This window comes from Cricetulus griseus, chromosome 2 (genome assembly GCF_003668045.3).
Source record: "Cricetulus griseus strain 17A/GY chromosome 2, alternate assembly CriGri-PICRH-1.0, whole genome shotgun sequence".
Classification (NCBI taxonomy): domain Eukaryota; kingdom Metazoa; phylum Chordata; class Mammalia; order Rodentia; family Cricetidae; genus Cricetulus; species Cricetulus griseus.
The window spans coordinates 436,636,521-436,662,401 of record NC_048595.1 but is presented as its reverse complement, the minus strand read 5'-3'; the positions used below and the strand labels follow the sequence as shown (position 1 = coordinate 436,662,401).

Below are 25,881 nucleotides of genomic sequence, written 5' to 3'. Positions count from 1 at the left end.
TTACTTAATTTAATGAAGCTGCAACATATGGTATAACTGCAATCTTACATTTAAGTATCCCCCCCTTTAGCAAAGGATAGATGAGGCTCTCTATATAAGTCAGACTTTTTATTTCCATAACAAATATACAAGAGAAACTTCCAAGGAGGAACAATTTATTTTGACTTATGGTTTCAGGGTCCATGGCTGCCCAGTTTCCTCACTCTTAGACCTGTGGCAAAGCAGAGACATCTCAGTGGAAGAGCACTGAGGGGACAAAGGTTCTCACAAGAACCAGAGAAACAGGACAGGGAGGAGAGAAGAGAGACCAGTGGCAAGGAATAGCCTTCAAGGATGTGCTCCCAGTGACCTGTTTGCTAACTAACTGGGACTCATCTCTTATTGCTACCACCTCTCAATAACAATATCAAATTATGAATTCACAAATGCATTCATCCACTGATGAAGGCTGAACCCTCATATTCCAATTGCTTTCACTGGGGGCCAGGTCTTCCCCATACAAGCATTTTGAGGGAACTCTTCCTATTCAGTTCTAACAGTCCCTCAGGTCCGTTCACTTGTACTTAGGCACTTGATAGACAAATGACATCTTCAACAGGAAGACTGCTTATACCTTACATTGACACTTGGGTAAATGTGATAATCTCAAGAAATGAGAGACTTGAGGGAATGAACAGAAAGGACAGTCTGATGCAGAGATAAGGGAGGCAGCCTGACAGGAAAGCAGTAAGTATGAACACAGAAAACAAGAGCAGCCACGGGCATGCTGCCACTGGCTTGGGGGCTATTTCCTAGCGTGGATGGAGGGTGGCTCCCAGTGCTGTACTACACCTGAGGCTGTACTGAGGGTTACAGCGAACAGCTGTGAGTGGAAAAGGACTCAGAGCCCAACAATATGAGTTTAAACTTTAACCTTGTACTTGCTAGCTGGGTCATTTTAAGTCATTTATCTGATTTATCTGTTGAGTCTGTTTGCATTTTATAAAACAGACCTGGAAATACCCACCTGACAGATATAGGGCAGGTTAATGAGAGAATTCTATGTAAGCAAAGTTCACTGACGATGAAATCCATTATCTAGGCAGCTGGTGTTTGTGTGTTCTCACTGATGTCATGGGGATCAAAACCAAGTGTGTTTTCTGTGTACCTTTCTTATGGAGAAGGTAACTTAGAATTTGGCCCTTTCACATTTTTATGTTTAAATATTTATTTTTATCCTATATGTTTGGGTGCTTTGCCTTCATGTATGTCTGTGTATTATGTGTGCGCCTGATGTCTAAGGAGGCCAGAAGAGGGCATTGGATCCCCTGAGTTCGAGACCGTTGTGAGTCATGATGTGGATGCTAGAAATTGAACCCATGTTGTCTGGAGCAGCCAGTGCTCTTTACTACAGAGCCATCTCTCAGTCTCTGATTTTTAGAGAGAGAAGTACAGTTGCTCAGAATGGTTATTTTGGGGCTGGCTTGTCTGTTCTCTGGTAGTGAGATTTTGTGAAGATGTAAAAAAGACAAAGAAAGACATTCAAAGTGGGCTGGGCCCTTGAGTGTCATGCTTGGGAGTGCAGACTCACTCATATATTAAGCTCTATTTTATATAATATTGTCAGTTGTTATATAATCTGAAAAGAAAAATAGTCCCAGGCCAGAGTAGAGGCCTCCACAAGTCAGGTAGTAAGAGCTGAGTTAGGAGGAAGAAGTAGTTATGTAGGCTACAGAGCCCTGTATAGTAGTCAAACATGAGCTTCAAATGACTTACCATAGCGAGCTCAAAAGCTGGGTGCTCATGTTGTCTGCACCATTGATAAGGAAAACATGTTGTTGTTGGGACTCACAACATGAGTGATTTTCCCTGGCACATAGGTGAGTTTCCCTGGGTACGACTTGCTTCACATGATATATGTCATCCGCTGTTCTTGACCACATCCTTGTGGGTAAATGCAGTTGTAGGGATGTTTCTTATGGGCACTTCCAATACTCAGCTGATGATGTAAATCGAAGTAGTAACTCAGTGAGAGCAGTTTTGCCAGGGGAATAAGAAAATATGGCTGGGGTTCTGGCTCTGATGGCCAACTTGATTTAAGAGTAATGAAAAGCCCTGATTGTACTGAGAGGGATTGATTTTTTTTTTCTTTTGAGATAGAGTTTCTGTTATATAGTCAAGGATGACTTTGAACTCCTGATCCTCTTGTCTCCCCACCTACCAGGTGCTGGGTTTACAGGTGTGTGCCACCTGTCTTTCTGTTTTTGTGAGAGTGTAGCCCAGGCTGGCCTCAAACTCATGGTACTCCTCCTACCTTCGTCTACTAGAATCATAGGCATGAATCACCAAGCTCAGCTAAGTTCCACACCTGTATAATTCTTTAGACATTTCTCCTCTCCGTTAGCCACTGAATGGGACTGAAGTTGACTATGCTCCACAACACTTCCTGTCCTTGCGTATTGGTCTGCATGCCTGTGTGGCAGGGTGGATCTGTTGTCACTCTAAGCTCTTACCTTCCAAAGAATGTGTCCACTTCTTACAGTGTAATATAAGCTTTACAAGCAGGCGTAGCTTCTTTCTGTCCTTCACCACTTCTCTAGAACCCACAACACCATGACCCATGGTGAGTGCAAAGCAAGCTTGCCGAATGAGTGTGATTAACGAATAAGTCCTGGGAAGCATCTCTTCCACATCGTCTGGAAGGAATGAGCTATTTTATAGAGTGGAATAAAGATACTGCACATGTCTGGAAAATTGCCTAAGAGAGTAGGACTGACATAGCTTTATGAAAATTGAAGAAGTGAACAAAATGTTCCTAAGTGGCTCTCCGGCTTCTATGCTAAGGAGGCTGTAGGACCATTTGTTTCAGGATTGGCTATTATGTAGGTGACCTATAGTAAAGAGACAGGTAACATATTATCAAGCACCGTTACTGTGCCAGCATCCTTTTGGTACACCCTTCCCCAAGTTTTATGTCATGCCAGAGGCCAGAACTTATAAGGCCGTCTATATCAATGATTCTCAATATCGACACCATTAACATTTGGGACTGGAACACTCCTTAAGGTGCACTGTACAATGCTTAGCAGCATCCCTAAACTCCATTTGTTAGATGCTAATAGCAGGTCCCCAGCTGTGACCACCAGGCATCTCTCCAGATATCTATGATGTGTCCTGTGGGGTAAATAGTTCCCAGAGAATCACTACTCTGTATGACTTCATAGCTGATTATTTGTATTTTTCCGTGTCTAACTACTCTGCACCACTTGCTCTGATTTGACCACATTGGCCATTGGCTGTCTCTTGAATATTGTAGGCAAGTTCTTCTGGAAGTCTTCTCACTGCCAGTTGACTTTCCCTGGCGTGTCTTTCCTCAGATGATCTTTCCGAAGGCACCCCTCTCATTTTCATCCTATTGCAATGCCAGCACATCTTCTTTAAAACCCTGTTTTTACAAAACCTTCCCAGAACAGTTCTTGGACTGAAGTTGGTGCTCAGTAAGCTGTTGAATGGGCGGGTAAGTGAATACACATATTACTGAATATTCCTTTAACCTGGAGCTTGTCAGTGTAAGCCATGGAGAAAGATTCATTCATATACAAATAGAATATTTGACTTCAAGCTGTTGAGGAAAATTGATATTCTATTCTGAGTTTGGAAATTAATCTCTGAATGGCACTTTCATATGACTTCAAAATTACATTTTCTTGTACACGAATAATATTTTGACAGGGAAGCATCTTTCAGTGGCTTAGGTGAGCTACTAACTTCAAAGATATCTTTTGTCTCTTAGGCTGGAACCAGATTGGTGAAATTATGGGGCGCACATTAACTTTCTCAAGGATGTTTTATGGCTTTCAATGATTAAACAATAGTTTTTCATATAAATATACCAACATAGTTTCTTCTGTTATGAATATTCACAATTTCTTATAAATCAACAGTCTTGAAACTATAAAGCAAACTCCTTTGTCAACTGAGTTTGTTCTTTGATAATTATACTCATGTGCATAATGCAGTCTGATTACCCCTCCCCTTTTTGTCTAACTATCAACCCTCTTTCTTACAAGTCCCTTTTTCAGATTTGTGACTATTGGTTTGGTTTTGGAACCCACTTGGTTTAACCAGGGCCATGTTTGTGGTCATTGGATTTGAACCTGATGGGGTCAGTGCACAACTGAAAGCGATAACTCCCCCTCTCCATGAGTCTGTCAAGAATAAGTCTGTCAAATTCAGCACCGATGATGTGGGTCCCTGAGCTCCTGCTCTATTCAAACTAAACCTTTTAACATTGCAGGGAAGTTTATTGTTCTTTCATGAACTTGAACTTTACGGGTGTGTGCTGCAGAAGATAGAAAGATTTAACAAAAATGTTTCATATTCATGGGTATTTAAACATCTGTTAATTTCTTTCTTCACTCATCAAACAAAATTAAAACCCATTCAGTGTTTTGCTTTGCCAAAAAGCAATGGGTTCAGCAGTTTCTTATCACTTCTTTCAGTGTTCCTGCTTAAAGCAAAGCAAACTAAAGCATATGTCTCTATTGTAGCTTTACATTCAAATAAAAGCCAACTCAATAATATTTGATTTGGGGGCTTTAATAATTTATGTTTACAATCAACATGTTTTCATGGTACTCACTAGGTAAGTTAAGTGCAAAATGCATCTCTCAGCTAACCAAGGCAATTTATTCATAGTATAGAACGTCTGGAAACAAACCAAGCAAAATAGACGACAGCTGCTTATGCCAATGGCATAGTGTAATTTACCACCACAGGAGGCCTGTCTGTGTTGGGCGTGGTCACAAATTTCCCTCTGCACAAAGGGCTCCAGACACAACTCTTGCAAATATTGAATGTGTGCTCTCCTTTGCATTTGAACAACAAAAAAGATTTTTCTCACAATATAGTTTTGGGAAAGGAGTTTCCTGTTTAAACATCTCTGTTGCTAACAGCCTCATGTAGCTTCAGCCAGCCACAGTATCTCTGCAAACACAACCAAGAGGAAAGCCAGCATCATGGGAAACCAGATGAGCCCAGAAACTCTTTCTAGAGTGCAGAGGGATGTGTGTTCAGCAGGATGAGTTCTGAGAGGTGCTAGATATCCAGGGAAGGGAATACAGCGTTCAATGAAGAAAGCCTGCTGCTTTGATTCTAGCTGTTTGTTGTCTAAGGAAGACCATGTCCTTGAACTAAAGGAGAGTTGGTTGTGAAGAACAAAACAGGAACTCATCTTGTTCCTGTAGTAGAAAGAAACAGCATAAACCCTGGCAGTTTGATCATATTCAAGGTTGTATTTTATTTTATTATTATTATTTTTTTTGTTCTGACCTCTTGCTTGGTCAGTAAGTTGAGTTATATTGCTGCTCCTTGATTCAGCCACTTGTGAAGGGCCCCCTTTTATGATGTAAAACATGATCTCATGTGCCAGGGATAGGCTTTCTTAGAAAGTGAGTCTGATGTGGGCAGGAGGGCAGGAATGGAAGACACTAGAAGTGTAACTATGAATGGAACCAAAGCCAAATGAAAGCCATTTTGCAGAATGACTTCAGTGGGTGTTCCAGGAACATAAAGATGAGTCAATGCTAGGAAACCTAGACATTCAACTTATATAATAACAAGACACAAATGAAAGCAATAATAATTTACACAGACCTAAAATGGCATTGATACAATTCAACAGTCATTACAGCATCCCACTCTGGGGTAAATTCTAAAAACATCTTTGAGATCAAAATAAAACAGCTGCTGATGTGACTGAGTTCCAGAGAAGGGTGACATTGTTATTTACAATCGATACAAGTTTTGTTCTGTTTTGTGTGAGATTCAACTAAAAACTGGTTCATGGTGAAAGGTCAGTGTGATGACTGGTAATAAAATCCTAGCATTTTATGTCGGGAACAATCACTAGTGAGAACTAGTGATTTTTCTCACAATAGGAGAAAATAGGGCACCAGGAGAATGGAATGAGGAAGCTCTTTTGTCACCTACTAAGAAATCTAAATGTGTAGAAGTATTATCAAGAAATGTACCACAATGGTTGGACTGGGTTGAGAGACAGAGTATAGTAAGGAGAAGCATGGACAACTCTGTCTTCTTAGGGGGAAGGAAGGTACAGGTTGTGCTGATAGGGTACTGGATGGAGGTCCTGGAAATCTCTTTCTAAGATTAGTGGCTGTCTTAGTTAGGGTGTCATTGCTACGACAAGACACCATGACCAAAAAGCAGGCTGGGGAGGAAAGGGTTTATTAGGCTTACACTTCAGCATTGCTGTTCATCACTGAAGGAAGTCAGGACAGGTCAGGTCAGGACAGGAACTCAAACAGGGTTCCTGATGCAGAGGCCATGGAGGGGTGCTGCTTACCGGCTTGCTTCCCATGGCTTGCTCAACCTACTTTCTTAGAGAACCCAGGATCAGCAGCCCAGGGATGGCAACACCCACCATGGGCTGGTCCCTCCCTCATTGATTACCAAAAGAGAAAATGCCTTACAGCTGGATCTCATTGAGGCTCCTTCTTCTCTGATGACTCTAGTTTGTAAAAAGCTGACACACAAAACCAGCCAGTACAGTGGTATGCCAGCAATACCAGCACTTAGTGGGCTGAGGCAGGACAGTTATGAATTTAAGGCCAGCTTTTATAAGATCTTACCTCAAACAACAATAATAGCTATTAGGGCAGGTATCTAGGGTAAGGGATAGGAAGAGAGGGTGGGGGACAGAGATTGTAGGTGGGGCTTTGGAACAGTGGTGGTAGAATGCCTGCCATAGGGTTGTAGAGATGGCCTAGTTACTATAGTGCACGCCAGTATGAAGACATGAATCTGATCACCAGGAATCAGAGGCATGGTGGCACTTACTTGTAATCCCAGTGCTAGGAAAGTGGAGAGAGGTAGATCCCAGGGGCTTGTTGGGAAAGCAGCCTAGCCTTTTTGGTGGGATCCAGGCCAATGACCGATCCCGTCAAAAAAAGTGATGAACCGTGCCTGAGAAATGACACCCACGGTATGACCTCCCCATGCACGTGTGTACACTTGCACACTCGCTTGCACACGTGTGCCTGCAGGACACAAACATTCTACCCACCCTCATTACTTTCCTTCTCCCCAGGAACACCCACCCATGCTCAGGACTTAGGGAGAGAGCCAAGAAAGGTTCTTTGGTTTAGATCTTTTTTTTTAATATTTTAACTAAGTAGCTTTATTCTTAGGATATAATAAAGGCAGAACATGACACAATAAGAAGGCAAATACAGAAATATTAAGCTGTGGGTAAATGTTGAGGGCTATGCAATCTTTCATGTTGCCACTCTGGAAGACAGTAGTCACACCTATTTTTAAACTCATTATTCTCGGTGAAGTTTTTGGCTGTTCACTGGGTATTGCATCCTTATAGACCCAAGGGCTCTAGTGGTAGCAAATCTCCATATTATATAGGCAAACTTTTAATTTTTCAAATTTTTAATTTGAAAAATTGATGCATGCATATGTTTTTATCAAATCAGCCCCCTCCCTCCTCCAGTTTTCCCCAACTATTTTTCTCTCCCAATTTAATCTGCTGTCTCTATTTTTAAAAACACACAGTCTACTTAGCGCTGCCCATATGCACATAGGTGTAGGAGCATTTCCCAGAGCCTTTCAGGGTTCTCACACTTGAAGGAAGTGACTCTTGCTCCACCTCAGCCATCAGTTGCCAATAGCTCCTCAGCTAGGGCTGGGGCTTCATGGGCTTCTCCTCCATCCATGTGGAGATTTTGGCTGACTTGATTTGTGCATACAGTCACAGCTACAGTGAGTTTGTGTGTCCAAAAATCCTGCTGTGTCCAAAAAATACTGTTTCACTGTAGACATCCATTAACTCTTCCTCTTACATTCTCTCTGCCTCAGTGTTCATGAATACTCTCCTCTTCTGCCTCCCCATCTTCATCCTGATCTGCATTGTTTTGCCTAAGCTCTGGAGCCAGGTCTGCATTTTCCTCATGCCTGCAGGAAGGTCCAGTTTCCATTTCCCGTCTCTTCCCATCCCCGAACCCTCCTAAACCCTCTCATATCCCCACCCCTTTATGGCTTTCTTTAATTATTTCTCTCTCTCTCTCTCTCTCTCTCTCTCTCTCTCTCTCTCTCTCTCTTTCTCTCTCTCTCCTATTATAAAATCCCAACCCTCTCAGTCTGTATAAGATGACTGACTGCTCACACTCCCAACATTCCTTAGTTGCCTATAGTTCTTTGTCTAGGCTTGAGGCCTGATGAGCTTTCCTCCTTTTACAGTAGTATTGTCAATTGATGTCATCCTTGTTCAGATCATCTTTAGGAAGTCATGGGGGGAGCTTCTCTGGAATTTCTAGGAGACACAATCTCACAGCAAATTTCCTGTTCTTCTGCCTCTCTCAATCTTTCCATTCTCTTGTAATGACCCCTGAACCTTACATGCAAGGGTTGTATTGTAGATATATTTGTAGTTGCTGGGCTCTGCAACTCCGCACATTAACGATTGTGGTTTTCTGTAGTGGTCTCTGTCTGTTGCAAAGAGAGGTGGAGAAGTGTCCTTGATGAGGGGTGGTAAGTACTTACTTGTGTATATAATGACAAATGTTTAGAATATAGTTAGGGATTATGCTGGTTTAGTAAAGCGATGGCTGTAGGTTCTCCTCCCAGATTTGTGACTTCATTGGGTAGCTGTCTAGGTTTCTAGTGCCAAGCATGATTCCCTCTTGCTGAGCAGGTCTTAAGTTCAGTTAGAGAGCTGTTGGTCACTGTAAAGGTGTGTGTTCCTCTACTGTACCCGTGTCATGTGGGTGCTTGTTGTGGTTCATAGGCATCGTAGGGAGTAGGACTGTTGGGTGCCTCCCTTCCTTGCAAGCTTGCATGGCATTTCTGGCACCATCAAACTAGTTCTCAGGCAGGAGGCTTTCATGTCCGATCCAGTTCTGATCCTCTGGACACTGTGTCTGCAGTGCACGGTGTTTTCAGCAATAGGAACTTAGGAAAGTCCAGATTTGTTTGGGCTTTTCAGCTACTTCAAAAATAAAGCTATATGTCAGTGTGATTTCTTTGAGTCTGATGTTTGAGCTGTAGTACTATATTAAGGTCACATGACTATAATAAATGAAATGAAATGCTTCTTGCTTCGGATTCTTTATATTTTCCCTTGTTCCCATGTAATCTTTGAGATCAATTTATAAAGTGATTCAGTGAGTCCGCTTGATGCACTGGAAAGATGGGCCAAGTAGGCCATTTGGTGGCATTTGGATTGTGAGCATCATCCATGCTGAGGATTTGAGCTGGTTGGCATGGTACCTAATTTGGATGGCTAAAGCATGGTATACTATGGCAAAGCTGCCATTCCCATGGGTCAGCGAAACTTCATTTTTAGTTTAAAACAAATTGTTCTTTCTATTTCTATTTTAGGAAGATTGAAAGTGGTTGGGATAAATATGAATAAGCTATAAAAATAAATGCCCAAAATTAAACTGCAAAGAGCCACGCACTATTTTTCACATAACACAATTTAACCAGATTATGACATACAGTTGGGTTATTAAATCACTCAGCACTGATTGGTACTTTATAAAAGGACACAGGACTTTTGAACCTTCAGTTTTACCCAAAACATGTGTTTTATAGAGTATTGTGTTCAGGTATTACATACTCTCTTTTTGTGTCTTAGGCAACTTTTTCCTGTACCTGTGAGGACCAGTACATTGGCACATTCTGTGAAGAATTTGATGCCTGCCAGAGGAAACCCTGCCAGAATGAGGCGAGCTGTATTGATGCAAATGAGAAGCAGGATGGGAGCAATTTCACTTGCCTTTGCCTTCCTGGTAAGGTTTACTTAGCCAGTAGCCAGCACATTTCTCTCTGGAGAATGTTCTAGAGAATGTATGCGTATCGATTATGGGTGGGCAAGCAATGCTTTGTTCGGCTGCTGGGCAGAAGGATCTCATTTGAACTCATCAGTCTGCATAGACTTAAGGACTGGAAGAAGGAAGCGCATGGGCCAAACACACACCTTGGCTTGCTTTCAGATGTTAGGATGCAGTCCACTGTTGTTCAGGAAAATGATATTCATAGTCAAGTATCAGACTGTGTTTCAGAAAACAGTTGCAGGAGTATGTCTTGAAATGGGTGGTATTGCTCCAGGTGATTACATTAAGTCACTTAAGAAAAATCTAGGAAGAACCACATAAGTTGTGTGCACAGGTGCCTGAGCTTCCTGTTTATGATCATTTCCTTTTGTTCATGTGTGAACCTCAGCAGGAGTTCCCAGTAGGCTGTTCTCCATCGCAGGGCAAGTCTTGATCAGTATGGGATATTCTTGAATGGAACATGGAAAATTGAAATTCTCTAGGCATTTGAGTATCTTGATATGGTTGTGAAACAGTGAGAGAACATTAAATTTCTTTCTTGCCATGTGAACAACTCAAATCACTTTCCTCCTTTGCATCTCATCCTGTTGCCAGTTTCTGCTACTGTGGGGGAACTTGGGAATTAGACAGGTGATGAGATTGGAGAGTGGGGATGGAGAAAAGGGAGTCATAGAGGTTAGTTACTCACTATATGAAACAGCCCAACAGTGTAGAAGTTTATAAACTAGAAATGAGAGTTCTTAATTGTTCCAACCTGAACGTAATCAAATCCTAGGAATCAGTTAATAATTTGATACATTTGTCAAATCATATTTGTGTGTGTATGTGTGATAGGTCAGATGATATTTTTCTAAATACACAATTCTAGAAGATCATTGTATATAGTACTTTCAAGCTATTTATAAGTTGATCACATGCATCCTTTCATGGCAGTGTACATGGAAGAGTGTCATTCATTTGAACAATTATGCTTCCTATGCTTGTATGTCTGGGTTAGATTCTTCTCCAACCCACTTATCCGAATGCCACTTAAGGATCAACATCTGGATGGTCCAGTCCACCATAAGCTCAGGCATCCCTAAATTGAACTCAGTGACCCAGCTCTACATAGCTCATCTTCCTGTCTTCTAGCCTGTCCTCTATAAGTTATCCTAAATGCCCCTTGCCTTCTATTTCTACAAGATTTTTACTTCCAAGTATCCTCTATTTCACCACCAATAACAGCCAGTTTTTTCCCCTCTGTTACAAGATACCCGGAGGGAAATCTCAAGGGGAAGGACTTATTCGGGGCCATGATCGCATGGTTGTTTTGAATACATTGTTCTTGGACTGTGCTAGGTAGACTTTGCTTTTATAGTTTACATTTTATGTCTCATTTAAGATACTGCTTTCTTGTTTCTGATCGTATTTTATTTCTTCTATTAATAATAAAGCTATTTCATATTACCATACTTACCATAGCTTTGAGTTGTTTAATGCCCCGCTTTTTAATAAGGCAGTTGTGTTATTTTCTGAATATTATATATTGTCCTCCCCCACAATTTCCAAGGAATATCATGTTTACATCTAGGTGACACTACATGTTGTTCACAGATTAAACAGGTTTCAAAATGAAATGAATGATCTCGCTGCTTTGAGGCTCTCGATACTTGGAGATGTGCTGCTGGCTTGAAGTTGTCCAGCTGTGGGAAACTCATCCCATGGACACTTTCTTTGTTTCATGGAATTTTAAAACAGCTATAGAGTCACAGACACTATTTATAAAGTCACAGACACCATTTAAAAGGTTTTCTTTTATTCTTCGAGAATTCCATATATGCATATAATGAAATAGGATTGTATCCATCTCCCACTTACCCCCTCCAACTCCCCCGGGATCCCCCTCCACATGCTCCCTCGAAACTTTCTATCCTTTTATGATCCTTAAAAAAATAGTTCACTAAATCCACTTTGTCAGTGTTCTGAGTTACTTAAGTCCATGCTGGTAGAAGAAAGAGCGACCCTGCAGGATGTATTACAGCTTTTTTGAGCAGCAGGGGGGTCAGCTTCAGAAGAACTGAACGCCTAGCAGCTTCACAGAAGACTCTTTATTGTTACACGAAAGGCACTTTTAGCGCGTCAAGTTCTGTATACCCAAACCTCTTATCTGATCTCGGAGTTTTCTGAAGAAACCATCACCTAAGCAATTCTCAGAATTCCTGGTTTGCCAGGCATGTCTGGGGACTAAGTTATGCAAAGACTGTGAATCCATTAGGGAAAAGCAGCTCCACAAACCTCAGATAACAATCACTGACTCTGTTCAAAAGGTTACTCCAAAGCTCAGTGCCATCACTCCCAATTCATGGCAGATACAATGGCTCTGCGGAATCTCTTACTACTCCAGTTAGTGTCGCCCATGTGTGCATGTGTGCGGGGACCATCACAGGAGCAGGGACCTACCACTGGCTAGACCCTCAATAAAAAGAACGGTTCTCCCTCCCAATCCCCTATCAACTGCCAACAGCTCCATCAGTTAGGGGTGTGACCTTGTCCATCTGTGCTAGAATTCTGGCTTGCTTGGTTTTATGCAATTCTTGTGCAGTCAGCCAGTTATGGTTTATGAGATTTTTTTTTGATTCATGGGTAATCTAGAGATTATGAATATAGCAGATTAGAAATTGAGTTGATTCAATAACAAACTCTTGTGGTTTTTGGTTTTCATTTGGTTTTTAGAACAATAGCTTATAGGCAGGACTTTTCTAGTTGTTGAGAAAAGTCATGGGTTTCAGAAAAATCCATGTACATGTCTGAACAATATAACATGAGTTCTATATTGTTGTTAGAATTTGTATTATGTAGTAAGTATTTTTCTTGAAACTGTCAATACTTTCAGAAAGAAGATTGCCAAAGACATCAAATACTGTGGGAGAATCTAACAGGCGATTCTGAATTTGGAATAAATTAAATCAGGCTTTGTGTAAATTCTTGGTAATCTCCCATTGCCTGGTCCCCATGTGGGCCTTCTGATTTGAACTGATAAAATTAGCTGTGTTTGGGTCTTGAGCCTGCCTGGGTTTGGGGAAGGAACACCCACAACTCTCTCCATCATGTCAAACTCTGTGCTTTGGTAACATTCAGGAAATATACGACTAAAATGAAACTTAACTGTTTAAACCAGGATTATTTTATTAATGTCTTCTAACAAAGAATATAATTTTTCATCAAAGGAGCCATTTCTTTTTTTTCTGGAAAGAATAGCTGTGATCCGAATTCACAACTGCCACTGCCAAAATATTATTAGCATTTTGCAAAGGATTTCCACAATGCCTCCAAGCACCATATTGTTCTGACTAATTGGTGATTTTAGTCAGAACTCAATAGTTGCTGAGGCAAGTGTAGCACGTGGGCCCATCTACTGTTACCTTGGAAACATAGATGGCTAGATGGTCAGTGCCTTTGAAGTTGGTCCCTTCACCTGGGAACAAGTCCCAGCATCTACCGTGAGTCCTTATGCACAATCCATGTGTGTCTAAGTGGGACCATGTGCTGTGCTTAAAGACGGGCTGCTGCAGTGTTTTGGGCTAGAGGACATTCAGATCTTCCCTCTGTATGTGTGAAGTCTGGAAGCCAAAGGGCATATTCAAGGTCACATGGCCCATGGGAGAAACAGACACAGCTCCATCACTCTGCCCATCTGTGAGCCAGGGAGCTTCTCTTTCCACACCAGTTTTTCATTCACTCTGTGTACAGCAGAAGGTACAAGGTGGTTCTGACCAGGATGGATTCATCACTCCAAGTGGCATTGTCTCTTCTCAGGATCAGAGATGGCACCATCTCTGATAGAACTAAGGGGGTTGGGATGACAAAACCAAAATTATGTGCTCACAGGGGGTTTCAAACTGGCCTTTCTGATTTACCAGTTATGTGACCGCCCCTTTCTTAAAAACCCTAGCAGGTTTCTTCATCTTTAAAATAAAGGATGATGCAATGATCATTCATTCAGCCAACAGTTATTTATCAAATGCTTGCTGCATGCTCTCTGGGTTCTGTGGATACAACTGCTCAAGCCCTTGTGCACACAGAGGTCCCAGTTTAGGGATGAAGTTGGCTAAAGCATATGCAAGCATGTGTGTACTATAGTGTCTGTATGTGTTCATACAAGTATGTTTGTGAATATGTGTATTTGCATGTGTCAACAGAAAGAAATAGTGTGTGGTGGAGTCATCAGGGAATGCCTTTCTGAGACTGAGATGGTACAAAGAAGATGGTATTAGAAGGTGAACCTCAGAGGTATGACGACACACTTATGAATGGCATTGCTGTCCTTATAAAAGAGGCTCCTGCCTTCCTTTCTGCCATGTAAGGACATATGGAAAGCATCATTTATGAGGAAAAGAACCTGACTAGATACTGAATCTTCTGGCACCTTGATTTTGGACTGCTTAGCCTCTAGCTCTACCAGCATGATGCCGTTGGTATTTACTGGTTTCCCAGTATCAGGCACTCTGCTCCAGCAGCCTGAGTGGAGGAAGATAACACAAAAGGTCCTGAAATAGGAACTTGCATGGAGTGTGTGTGGATCAGGAGTGTAGAGCATAAGAGAGCCAGGGATGAGTGTGGATCTGACAGAAGCAAGCATCTTAATCCCAAAGATGATGGGAGTTCCCCAGTCATCAGTAAACTCTGCTTAGCTCCTCTGATCTCAAGTGTACTTAGCTATGAAACAGAACGACAGTATTGATCTTGAAAGAGTTAATGAGAATACAACATGCATACACAGACATATTTATAATATATATGTTTATAATATATAATTTTATATAATATATAATATGACATATAATATATATGTTTAAATATTCATGTTTATGTACCTGTATATTCCATGTTTGTGCCAGTGCAAACCCCCCACACATATATGCATACAACATACAGATATAGACATACATTTGTATGGTCACACATGCTCATGCACACACATAAACACACACACACACACACACACATACACACAGAAGCACACACACACACACACACACACACACACACACACACACACACACACACACACACAAGCACACACACAGGCCCAGGATGGGTGGTACATATGGGACACCTCTTTCTCTGACCTTGGACATTGATACAAGAGAAAGGTGAAGAATGAATTCCTTCCTCCATCCCTCCATCCTGAGCTTGGTTTAAGGGCTTCTTTAAAGCTTTGGAATAGCATCCAGCCCAGAGGCATCCACCTGAGCAGGCTACTCAGACACAGGTTCAAGCCAGTAGAAAGTCTTTATTAGCTGACCAGTGGCTACACTGGGTGTTCAGGACCCAAGTATAGTCCCAGGCCTTTCTCAGGGTGGGCTTTTAGGCACAAAACAAACAAAGAAACAAAACAAAACAACAACTTCCTGGGTTGACACACCTCAGTTTGCAAGAACAGTTAGTCAGAAGCGGAACCACAGAAGCCAAAAAGCAAGGTCAGTCCATTTATGGAACTATGGACTTTGATGGGTTAAGTCTTCGTTCTCATTTGGCAGCTGTTGCTGACCATGTCCTGGGTTCCAAGGCCTGAGGGGCACTTCCACCATGGCATTATTTGTGCTAAAGCCTGGGGACCTGTTACACTTTTTAAAAAATTTTCCCCACAACAATCTGAATTATATACAAAAATTTAAATGACTAACATTAATATTTTATATTAAAAGGAATGTTTGCTGACCACTTCCCTATTTAGTAGGTACACCATGTCAGAATATATAGAAGGTTTCTTCTTCTTTTTTAAAATCTTTATGTTTTGAAAGTGGCATGTGTGTGTTGGTGTGTGTGTGTGTGCGTGTGTGTGTGTGTGTGTTGGTGTGTATGTGTGTGGGTACATGCATTTGTCATAGGACATGTGTGGAGGTCAGGACATCTCAAGTGTCAGCGCTCATCTTCTTCCTTGTTTGAGGCAGAGTGTTTTGGTGTTAGCCACTGTGCATACATGGGTTATTGGTTCTTGGGCCTCCGGAAATTCCCCATGTCCACATTCCATTTCCCAACAGGAGCACAAAATTACATATGTGTACCACCTAATATAGCTTTATGGGTCTCTTCATCCTTTAATGGTTTCTTAGACTTAAGTCTCTGGACCCACCTGTAGTTTCTGCCTCAGCAAATGAAGGATGCTACTGCTTGATAGGCACTTGCCAGATGTTCCCAGGCAATGGTAATGCTGATCCACACTTACAGGACCACTGTTCTAAATTACCTGTGAAGAACTGGAGCTCAAATGATGATAGGCACATTGCTCTGCAATCTTCATATCCACAAATCCTTCCATCATTCATAGAACACAGGGCCACTTATGACACACTGGTGCCTAGGCTCTGTGCAAGCTGCTGTGGATTTAAAGGTATGTTTGATAGTCATTTTACCTGCTGCTTGGAGTTGATCTCACTCAATGTCTTAAGAGCTAGGCATCTTTATCCTCATTTTGGCCATGATGGGAATGAATGTTATCAAGACTTGGATGAGCCCACTGAGCCTACCACCATGAACCTTTGGTTTCCCAAACCATATCCTTTCTGCTCTCTCTACTTCCTTAGTAGTTGGGTATTGTGTGTATTTACTTTCTTTCAAACCTTGAGACTAAGTTTTTTTTTTTTAATTCTGCCGAATGCCAAGCTTTCTGTCATGCTTTTATTCATATCACACATTCCCATTTTTCTTATATGCTACTGGTTTGCCTTTTGTGAACCATATATATCTTTCTTTCTTTACCTTTGGTTTTTGACTTAGGTTTACATTTGTCCAGACATGTTTGGTTTTCTCCTGCCAGCCTATCTTTCTCTCTCTTTCTGAATAACATTGAGATTACATGCACCAAGATGGAAATCTCTTGATGGTACACAGATATTTATTTATTGTCCAGCGGGCAGATATTAGACACTGCATCTCATCTAACAGCTGTGGCTGAGGCTCTGGTACCAGCTGCTCAGATCCCAGAGGCTAAGAGCTGAAGCTGGTGGGCTTTCTTGGTGGCATGAGGCTTTCCATTCAAGTCCAACAGCTTTGCTCCACTGCACAGGCTAGATTATAAAAAGACCGGCTGCGCTAAAAATAGCTCTCACTTTAATTCCCACTTTGGAAGCTTTCAGAACAGTGCTCCAACGAAACAATTAGATTCTCCCTCATAGAGCTAACACAGCAAGGGGAATGCTTTTCATTTCAGTAGAAGAATCATGCAATAAACTTCTTACATATAAACAATTGTGCTGTGAAGGGAGGCGAATGTGTTCTTTTAAAGATATAACTGATAAATTGCTTTGGAAATAGTCTGACTTTTCTTATATGCATGTGATTCATCCTTGACCTCTGAAAGGTTTCCATTTGAGGGGTCAGGTTATAATGACAGGTGGGTAGGGAGGGTAGTCATATCAGGTAATGGGAAGTATAAAGATAGGAGCGTGAACTCTGGGGATAGAGCCTGCTCTTAGATTCCTCTAGGTGAGGAAGAAATAAACACACGAATATGGTAACAAGTAGGGACATGCATCACGTCCGAGGGCAAAGGAGGACCAGAGCCCAGGTCCAAGTTGGTGATTTCTGGGCAGGGCCGTCCCAAAAGAATGCAGAGGTAAAGTGAATAGAGTGACCTGGGCTGAGGTCTCAGATGTCCTAGAATAGTCCTAGGGAAGACTATCAGAAATTGTCTTTTGTGGAATGACAAAATGGATCAGTGGGTAAAGACACTTGCTGCCAAGCCTGATGACCTGGATTCCATCCTCAGGACCCATGTGTTGGAAAGAAGAGAACTGACTGCTACAAATTATCTTCTGCCCATACCCATTCACTGCCACATATATGTGGACAGACAGACAGACAGAAAGACAGACACAGTTTTAAAAACTTTAAAAAGGAAGGAGTTATTCCTTTGTGTTTGTTCCCCTAGGAGAATTAAGCTTTAAATAGTGATTTCCGAGATCTGTTTAACATCTCAATGTGATCTAACAACCTCATATTTCAAGTTAAAATTCATTAGTCCAAAAGAAAATCAGCCACCCAATTTAACATTGTGATTGGAATCATGTCCGATAGGTTCTCTCAGGCACCATCTACATCCCTTCAGTTGTGATGTGTGTAATCTTGGCATTCCCACATGCCAAATTAGCCTAATCTAAACCCAAAGTGGTAAGACCATAGATTGAACAGAACCAGTGCTGTCCTTTCTGTTTTTTAGGTTTATTTAGTTTCTCATGGCTGTGACAAATGCCTGACCAGAAGCAGCTTAAGGGAGGCAAGGTTTGTTTGGCTCTCAGTTTGAGGGGTACAGTTCATCTTGGAGGGGAAGGCATAGCAATAGGTGGCTCTTCCACCTCTACAGTGGTGGGAGCTTATTGCTGGGTCTTTCCACCTCCTCACATCTTCGTAGAAGAGGATGCAGGAAGCAGACAGGAAGAAAGACTGGGATGAAAAAGACCCCAAGGTCTTATTCTGGTGGTTAACTTCCTACAGCAAGCAGAACCAAGTGTTCAAACAGATGAGCTGATGGGGACATTTTATGTTCAAATCACAACATGCTTCTACCTCTTTCTGGGGTTAAAGCTCCTACAAGTGAAGAAGAAGCTTTATTGTTCTAAGCTTTTTTCAGTTGTTGACCCACATAACTGGACCTTGCAGATTCACGAAACCAGGGCACCTGTACAGGTCATGCCTTCCCTTTGGTCCTCAGCAACAATATGTGATTCTAAGTTCACAGTCTTCCAGTGCCTTGATTTCACAACTCACAGGCCCTGGCTTTAAGAAACACCATCCCTTAGCCAAAAGAACCCTGTACAATAAAGGAACTTCTGGAGGCATCACCGCCCCTGACTTCAAGCTCTATTATGGAGCTATAGTCCTGAAAACAGCTTGGTATTGGTACAAAAATAGAGACATAGACCAATGTAATAGAGTTGAAAACCCTGATATTAACCCACACACCTACAAACACCTGATTTTTGACAAACAATCCAAATTTATACGATGGAACAAAGAGAACATCTTCAACAAATGGTGCTGGCATAACTGGATGCAGACATGTAGAAGACTACAGATAGACCCAAGCCTATCGCCATGCACAAAACTTAAGTCAAAATGGATCGAAGACCTCAACGTAAAACCAGCCACACTGAACCTATTAGAAGACAAAGTGGGAAATACCCTTGAATTAATTGGTACTGGAGACCATTTCCTGCACATTACACCAGTAGCAAGGACGCTGAGCTCAACAATTGATAAATGGGACCTCCTGAAACTGAGAAGCTTCTGTAAGGCAAAGGACACAGTCAGCAAGACAAAACGGCAGCCCACAGACTGGGAAAAGATATTCACCAACCCCACATCTGACCGAGGGCTGATCTCCAAAATATACAAAGAACTCAAGAATCTATTCTTGAAAACACCAAATAATCCAATTAAAAAGTGGGGTACAGAACTAAATAGACAATTCTCAATAGAGGAATCTAAAAAGGCTGAAAGACACATAAAGTGTTCAACTTTCTTAGCCATCAGGGAAATGCAAATCAAAACAACTCTGAGATACCATCTTACTCCTGTCAGAATGGCCAAAATCAAAAACACCAATGACAGTTTATGTTGGAGAGGATGTGGAGAAAGGGGAACACTTCACTGCTAGTGGGAGTGCCAACTTAGTATTTTGTTTTGTTTTGTTTTGCTTTTGAGACAGGGTTTCTCTGTGTAGCTTTGGAGCCTATCCTGGAACTCGCTCTGGAGACCAGGCTGGCCTTGAACTCACAGAGATCCGCCTGCCTCTGCCTCCCGAGTGCTGGGATTTAAGGCGTGGGCCACCAACGCCCGGTGGGAGTGCCAACTTGTACAGCCACTTTGGAAGTCAGTGTGGTGATTCCTCAAGAAAATGGGAATGAGTCTATCAAAAGATCCAGCAATTCCACTCTTAGGCATATATCCAAAAGAAGCACATTCATATAACAAGGACATCTGTTCAACGATGTTCATAGCAGCACTATTTGTAATAGTCAGAAACTGGAAGCAGCCCAGATGCCCCTCAACCGAAGAATGGATAGAGAAAATGTGGTACATTTACACAATGGAGTACTACTCAGCGGGGAAAAACAAAACAAACAAACAAACAAAAAAACAATGGAATCTTGAAATTTGCAGGAAAATGGATGGAATCAGAAGAAACCATTCTGAGCAAGGTAACCCAATCACAAAAAGACAAACATGTATGTACTCACTCATATGTGGATTTTAGACATTGAGTAAAGGATTAGCAGCCTACAATCCACACTGTCAGACAAGGAGTACCCTAAGAGAGACATACATAGTTCCCTGGAGAAGGGGAAAGGGTCAAGATCCCCTGGGCAAACTGGGAGCATGGGAAGAGGGGGGAGGGAGCTAGGAGAATGAGAAGGGGAGAAGAGGAGGGATACAGAGGTCATGAGGGAGCAGAAAGATTGAGTCAGGTGAAGAATAGAAGATAACAAGAATGGAGATACAATAATAGAGGGAAACATTTTAGGCTTACAGAGAAATCAGGCACTAGGGAAATGTCTGGAGATCTACAAAGATGACACCAGCTAACAATCTAAGCAATAGAGGAGAGGCTACCTTAAATGCCCTTCCCTAATAATGAGATTGATGACTGACTTATATGCTACCCAATAGCCCTCATCTAGCAGCTGGTGGAAGTAGAAGCAGACATCCACAACTAACCACTGAACTGAACTGGAATCCAGATGCAGAGAAGGATGAGTGAAGAGCAAAGGGGTCCAGACCAGGCTGGTGAAACCCACAGAAACAGCTGACCTGAATATCGGGGAACTCTAGCTCCCCAGAGTGATAGCTGGGATACCAGCATGGGACTGGTCCAGACCCCAGGAACATGGGTTTCAGTGAGGAAACATCGGAAATCTAAGGGACCTCCTGTAGTAGTTCAGTACTTATCCCTAGCATAGGTGTGGACTTTGGGAGCCCATCCCATATAGAGGAATACTCCCTGAGCCAAGACACACGGGGGTAGGCCTAGACCCTATCCCAAAGGATAGGATAGACTCTGATGACACCCTATGGAAGCCTCACCATCCAGGGGGAGCAGAAAGGATATGTGATAGGTAGGGTTTTAGTTGGGGGGGGGGTATTAGGGGAGAACAGGAGGGAGAAGGGAACTGGGATTGTCATGTAAAACAATCTTGCTTCTAATTCAAATAAAAAGAATCTGGGAGAAAAAAAAAAGAAACACCATCCCTTCAATGCTCTGATGTTATTTGCAGGCCTGACTAAGATTGAAGCTAATTGGCTTCCTTCTATGCTTGGTTGGATTTTATGTGTGTGTGTGTGTGTGTGTGTGTGTGTGTGTGTGTGTGTGTGTGTGTGTGTGTGTGTAAGCCAGAAGTCAGTGTTGAGTGTCTTCTTCAATCACTGCTTCCACCTTAATTTTTGAGACATCTCTCACTCATTCTGGAGCTTACCAGATTGTCTAGAGTGCTTGGCCAGAGAGTCCCAGGGACCCTACTGTCTTTGCCTCCCCAGCACTGTGATTCCTGGGTACCCACTACCAGGCCTAGATTTGTGTAGATATTGGAATCCGAATTGAGGTTTTCATGCTTGTGGGAAAAACACCTGACTGATCCATCTCCCCAGCCTCTTACACATTCTAGAGGCAACTTCATTGCCTTTATATTTGATCCTCTACTGTTAGTTTATTTTAAATCTTTGCTGTCTTCTTTTCTCATCCTACAGACAGACTTTTGTCTTGGATAGCCACTCCCTCAGCCTCCCCCGAAGGTGGTTTTTAACTTTCTTCAGTAATGTCTTTATTAGATAGCAATTCTAAGTTCTGCTATCCTTCTCTGGGCAGGGCAGGGTTTCTTTTTCTTTCTTTTTTGAATCCTGTATTCTTCTCATATCTTTATCTGGTCCCAGGCTAGTGTGAAGCAGATGCTAAAGACTGAGTTGTTTTGTGAGTTTACAAACAGAATGACCAACCTTGTGTGGACAGGCATCAAAAACCACCCGGGCCTCACACAGATAGATATTGGCTATCATTGCTAGGATGCCAGTGGTTGCTTGGATGGTTACTAGAATGGTTACTGGTGGTTACTAGGTATTTGCAGTATTGTCAGGAATGCTCTCATAACCTCGTAATCCTAGCCTGCCTCTCTGTACCCCATTACCACTGCATGCCTCCATTATAGTGTTTCATTTGTAGAAATGCTGAATCATAGACTCATAGACTCAGTAGACTCATAGATCACATGTCTATCCACTTAACTAGAGTCCTTTAAATCATGTTTTACTTCTTCTTATACTTTCAGAATTCTCAAAGACTTTAAAGCACAAGGGAAATACGATAATGTGGTAGTGTTTACCCCAGATGGGAGCTCCCTCACTAGGGACCCACTAATGACCTTGGCATTAGTTCTATCAGACTTTCTGAAGTGACATAGAACTTTGGCACTGCCACCCATTCAATGCCTGTGGGATCCCCAAGTAACTATGGCAGCCCAAACATCTAACACATTAAAATATGAATTAATTTCTTTGATTTCTTATAAAACTAGTGTGTAGTATTGGCACATTGAACAGGACCTCAGATTAATTCCACTTACAGCTTCAGATTACTAGGTATATAAAAATAAGTGTGTTCCTATTTATATATTTTCACACAACTACAGTTCTTAAAAGATAAAATTTTGATATTAAGATGGGATCATCGGGAGTGGGAGGGAGACAAGAGGGAAATGGGGTGAATATGATCAACATAGAAGCAGATATAAAAATGTAATGAAATCTATTATGTATAAATATCTGATAAAAAGTTAGTTATTTTTTTTCAAAACAGAGTTTCTCAAACTCACAGAGATATGCCTGCCTCTGCCTCCGGAGTGCTGGGATTAAAGGTGTGTGCCTCCACTACCTGGTTAATAAAAAGTTTTTAAAAAATGTTTAATTAAGTTTATAAATAAAGTTTAGCATTAATGAGAGAGGACATTAAAACCAATCTTTTAAAGAATCCTCTTTTTGTACAGGACACTTACTGAAATATTTAGAGGAGAAATAAAATTTGTTTTAAGATATCTTTATGGAGAACTCTGAGGAGACCTGATGACATCATATAAAAACATTAATAGCTTGAAGCTAGGTGACAAGTGTGGATCATTACATCTTAGTCTCCCCAAGTATGTTTGAAATTTCTGAATATTCAAAGCAATGGTCATTACAATTTTCTTCTATCACCTCTCTTCCCTCTTTTTAAAAACGAGGCTGCTGCTATGTAGCTCAGGCTAGCCTGGAATTTGAGATCCTCCTGCCTCAGCTTCCCAAGTTTGAGATCACAGGCAGGACCTACCATGTTCTATTTTCTGTCTAGGCTGCTTGGTGACTTAGGAATAGCTGTGTCCAAGGGCTCGGGCTCAGGAGTTTGAATCCCTGGTGACTGTGCAAATGTTTTGATCTTTCTAATCCTCAATTTCCTTATATGTAAAAGGGAAGGGATGGAACAGGAGAGTGGGGTACATGTATGATGAGACTAGTGTTGACCTCAGGGTTGCAATGAAGAGGAATTGTCTCAGATTAAAAAACAAAACAAATCACATGCTCTGTGTAAACATGCATTGCTTTTAGCCCAACCTCCACAGCAGTCCCCTTGCCAGCATACTGTCTCCCACTTTGAATCTTGGAAGCTACATTCTTGCTGTGATGTCATACTTGAAGATTCCTTCTGGAATTCTGATGTAGCAGCCTCTTGTCTTGGTGCTAGCCTTTTAGCTCACAGGCTGGTCTCTCACTCCCATTCCAGTGAGGAAGAGTACCAGTTGGGGAGGCTGAAATTGTTGTCTCCAGTCACTGTCTGTGATTCACAGCAGCTGGGCAGGTAATGGGAGCTCAGAGAGATCATCTCTCGTTCGCTCCATTGACTGAGTTTTTCAAGTCTCAGTTGTGTGTGCTGACGATGGCTTTTCAAAACTAATCATCGAGAAAGGCAAGTTTTCATGTAGTTCAAGATGCCATGGAAACACAAGAAATAATACTGCATAGTTATAATTGTATAAAAATACGTCTGATTAAAATTTATAATGGGAAGTTTCTCTAGACTATCAGTGGTTCCCTCACTAAAATGTCACAATGAAGAGCACCCTTTTTGCTTTTTATTTTATACCTTGTATTTTCCATATTTTTCTTAAAGTATCACCCACTCTAAAATGAGGAACATTTTAGTGTGCTGTTTTCTTTAAACTTGCCTCTCTGGAGGGCTTTGTTTTCAAAGTGAATTAAAAATCTGGGATTTATTTAAAGCCTTCAGGCTGCCCAAGGTGTTCTAGGAGATTTACAGCCTGATTTTCCCACCGCTTGCCTGGGATTATCTAACTATCCCACAAGATCACCTGGGGGCTGGCTTCAGGGAGAAGGGAGAGCTGGATTTATGACTCAAATAAGTATTAAGAATAATATATTAATGTGATTATTGTTGTGTGTGCCACAATCTCTTAGTCTTTAAAATGAGAGCACAGGGCACAGAATTAATACAGGTGGCTTTTTTTAGTTCTAAGTATTATCCATTAAAACTATTTAATACCTCCTATATAGTGTGGTATGGTGGTGATCCAGGGAAGGTAGCCCTCATCTCAGTCCCAGGGCACTTCATATCAGAGGGACACTGTCCTAGGAACAGTGGCATTCAGCCTGAGCTTCTGAAGCTTCCAATGATATAAAGCTCATAGCTGATACGAGACGAAATTTGCAAAGTGAGTGAGTTTTGAACCACAGTTCTAACGTTATGGTGGCTTCTGGTTATAAAACTACACGAGATCAAGGAGTGTCTGAGACTCTTATGCAAGTCTGCTGTCTCCCACAGTGGATTCTGGTTGAGTCCCTCAATTTGGGGGACTGGTGGTTTTGGAATTCTGGATCTTGACAACGGGCATCTTCTTTTTCTACAGGTTATACTGGAGAGCTTTGCCAGTCCAAGATTGATTACTGTGTCCTAGATCCTTGCAGGAACGGAGCCACGTGTGTGTCCAGCCTCAGTGGCTTCACCTGCCAGTGTCTAGAAGGTAAGATGTCATTTAGTACTCTTGGGAAGCTTTTCATGTTCCACTTTAAACAGTAAACTCTTTTGATCAGTTTGGTACTTTTATTTTATTTTCTAAACACTCCATACAAGAGAAACACACACACACACACACACACACACACACACACACACACACACACACACACACACACAGAGAGAGAGAGAGAGAGAGAGAGAGAGAGAGAGAGAGAGAGAGAGCAAGCACAAAATCAGAATATGGTCCCCTCAGTTTTGTTGCCCAGGCAAGCCTAGAACTTGCTGTGTAGCTGAAGATGACTTAGAATTCTGGATCTTTCTTCCTCTACCTCTTGAGTGCTGAGATTATAGTCATGCATTGCCAACATGCTTCCCTTTACCACTGTGTTTGAATAATAGATATAACCTAGAAATTATCAAAATTTGGCACACACATGTATATATATATATTGACATACATATATGCACATACATATAAAATGAATTAGCATAATAAAATAGAGCCTAATAGTGAAACTCCACTCAATATTTCTATTTTGCTTGACTTGTTTTAGTTCCCATACAAATTCACATTAAAAACATCCAACATAAAGTTTGTCTTTTTTGTGCTTGTAGCAGCTTTATGATGTCTTAGAAAGATTAAGCCACCCGGAGAGTCCTATCTTTAGGGTTGTTTTTATTTTAAAAGACAGGTTTACTGTTAGGAAAGAGGCAGGCAGATGATGGAAGGTAGAGCCTGGCATTTGGAATGGTTTTGTTCCCATGTCTGCTGTGAGGGGATTACTTTAAATCCTTAATGCTGTAAGAACAATGCTATAGTAGAGTTTTTCAGTGCTTAAAACTGTCAAGTTGGCCGCTCCTGATTCACAGACACAACACAGGCAACTACATAGCTGTTCATACTCTGCAGAGGTTAAACGCAGACCCTGCACACAAGGTGACATCTTCATACTTAAAATGCCCTCAGCTGCCCTGGCCAAGAGCTTGGCTCCCTTTTAATACCAG

General features: G+C 41.6%; 1 protein-coding gene across 1 annotated transcript in view; it reads left to right on the top strand.

Annotated features, from left to right (window-relative positions):
• Dner (delta/notch like EGF repeat containing) overlaps positions 1-25,881 on the top strand; it is a 287,027-nt gene that overhangs the window by 179,518 nt on the left and 81,628 nt on the right. The window contains exons 6-7 of the mRNA XM_035441073.1: positions 9,644-9,797; positions 24,767-24,880. Of these exons, the coding sequence (XP_035296964.1) occupies positions 9,644-9,797; positions 24,767-24,880 (268 nt within the window). The remainder of the gene's footprint in view (positions 1-9,643; positions 9,798-24,766; positions 24,881-25,881) is intronic.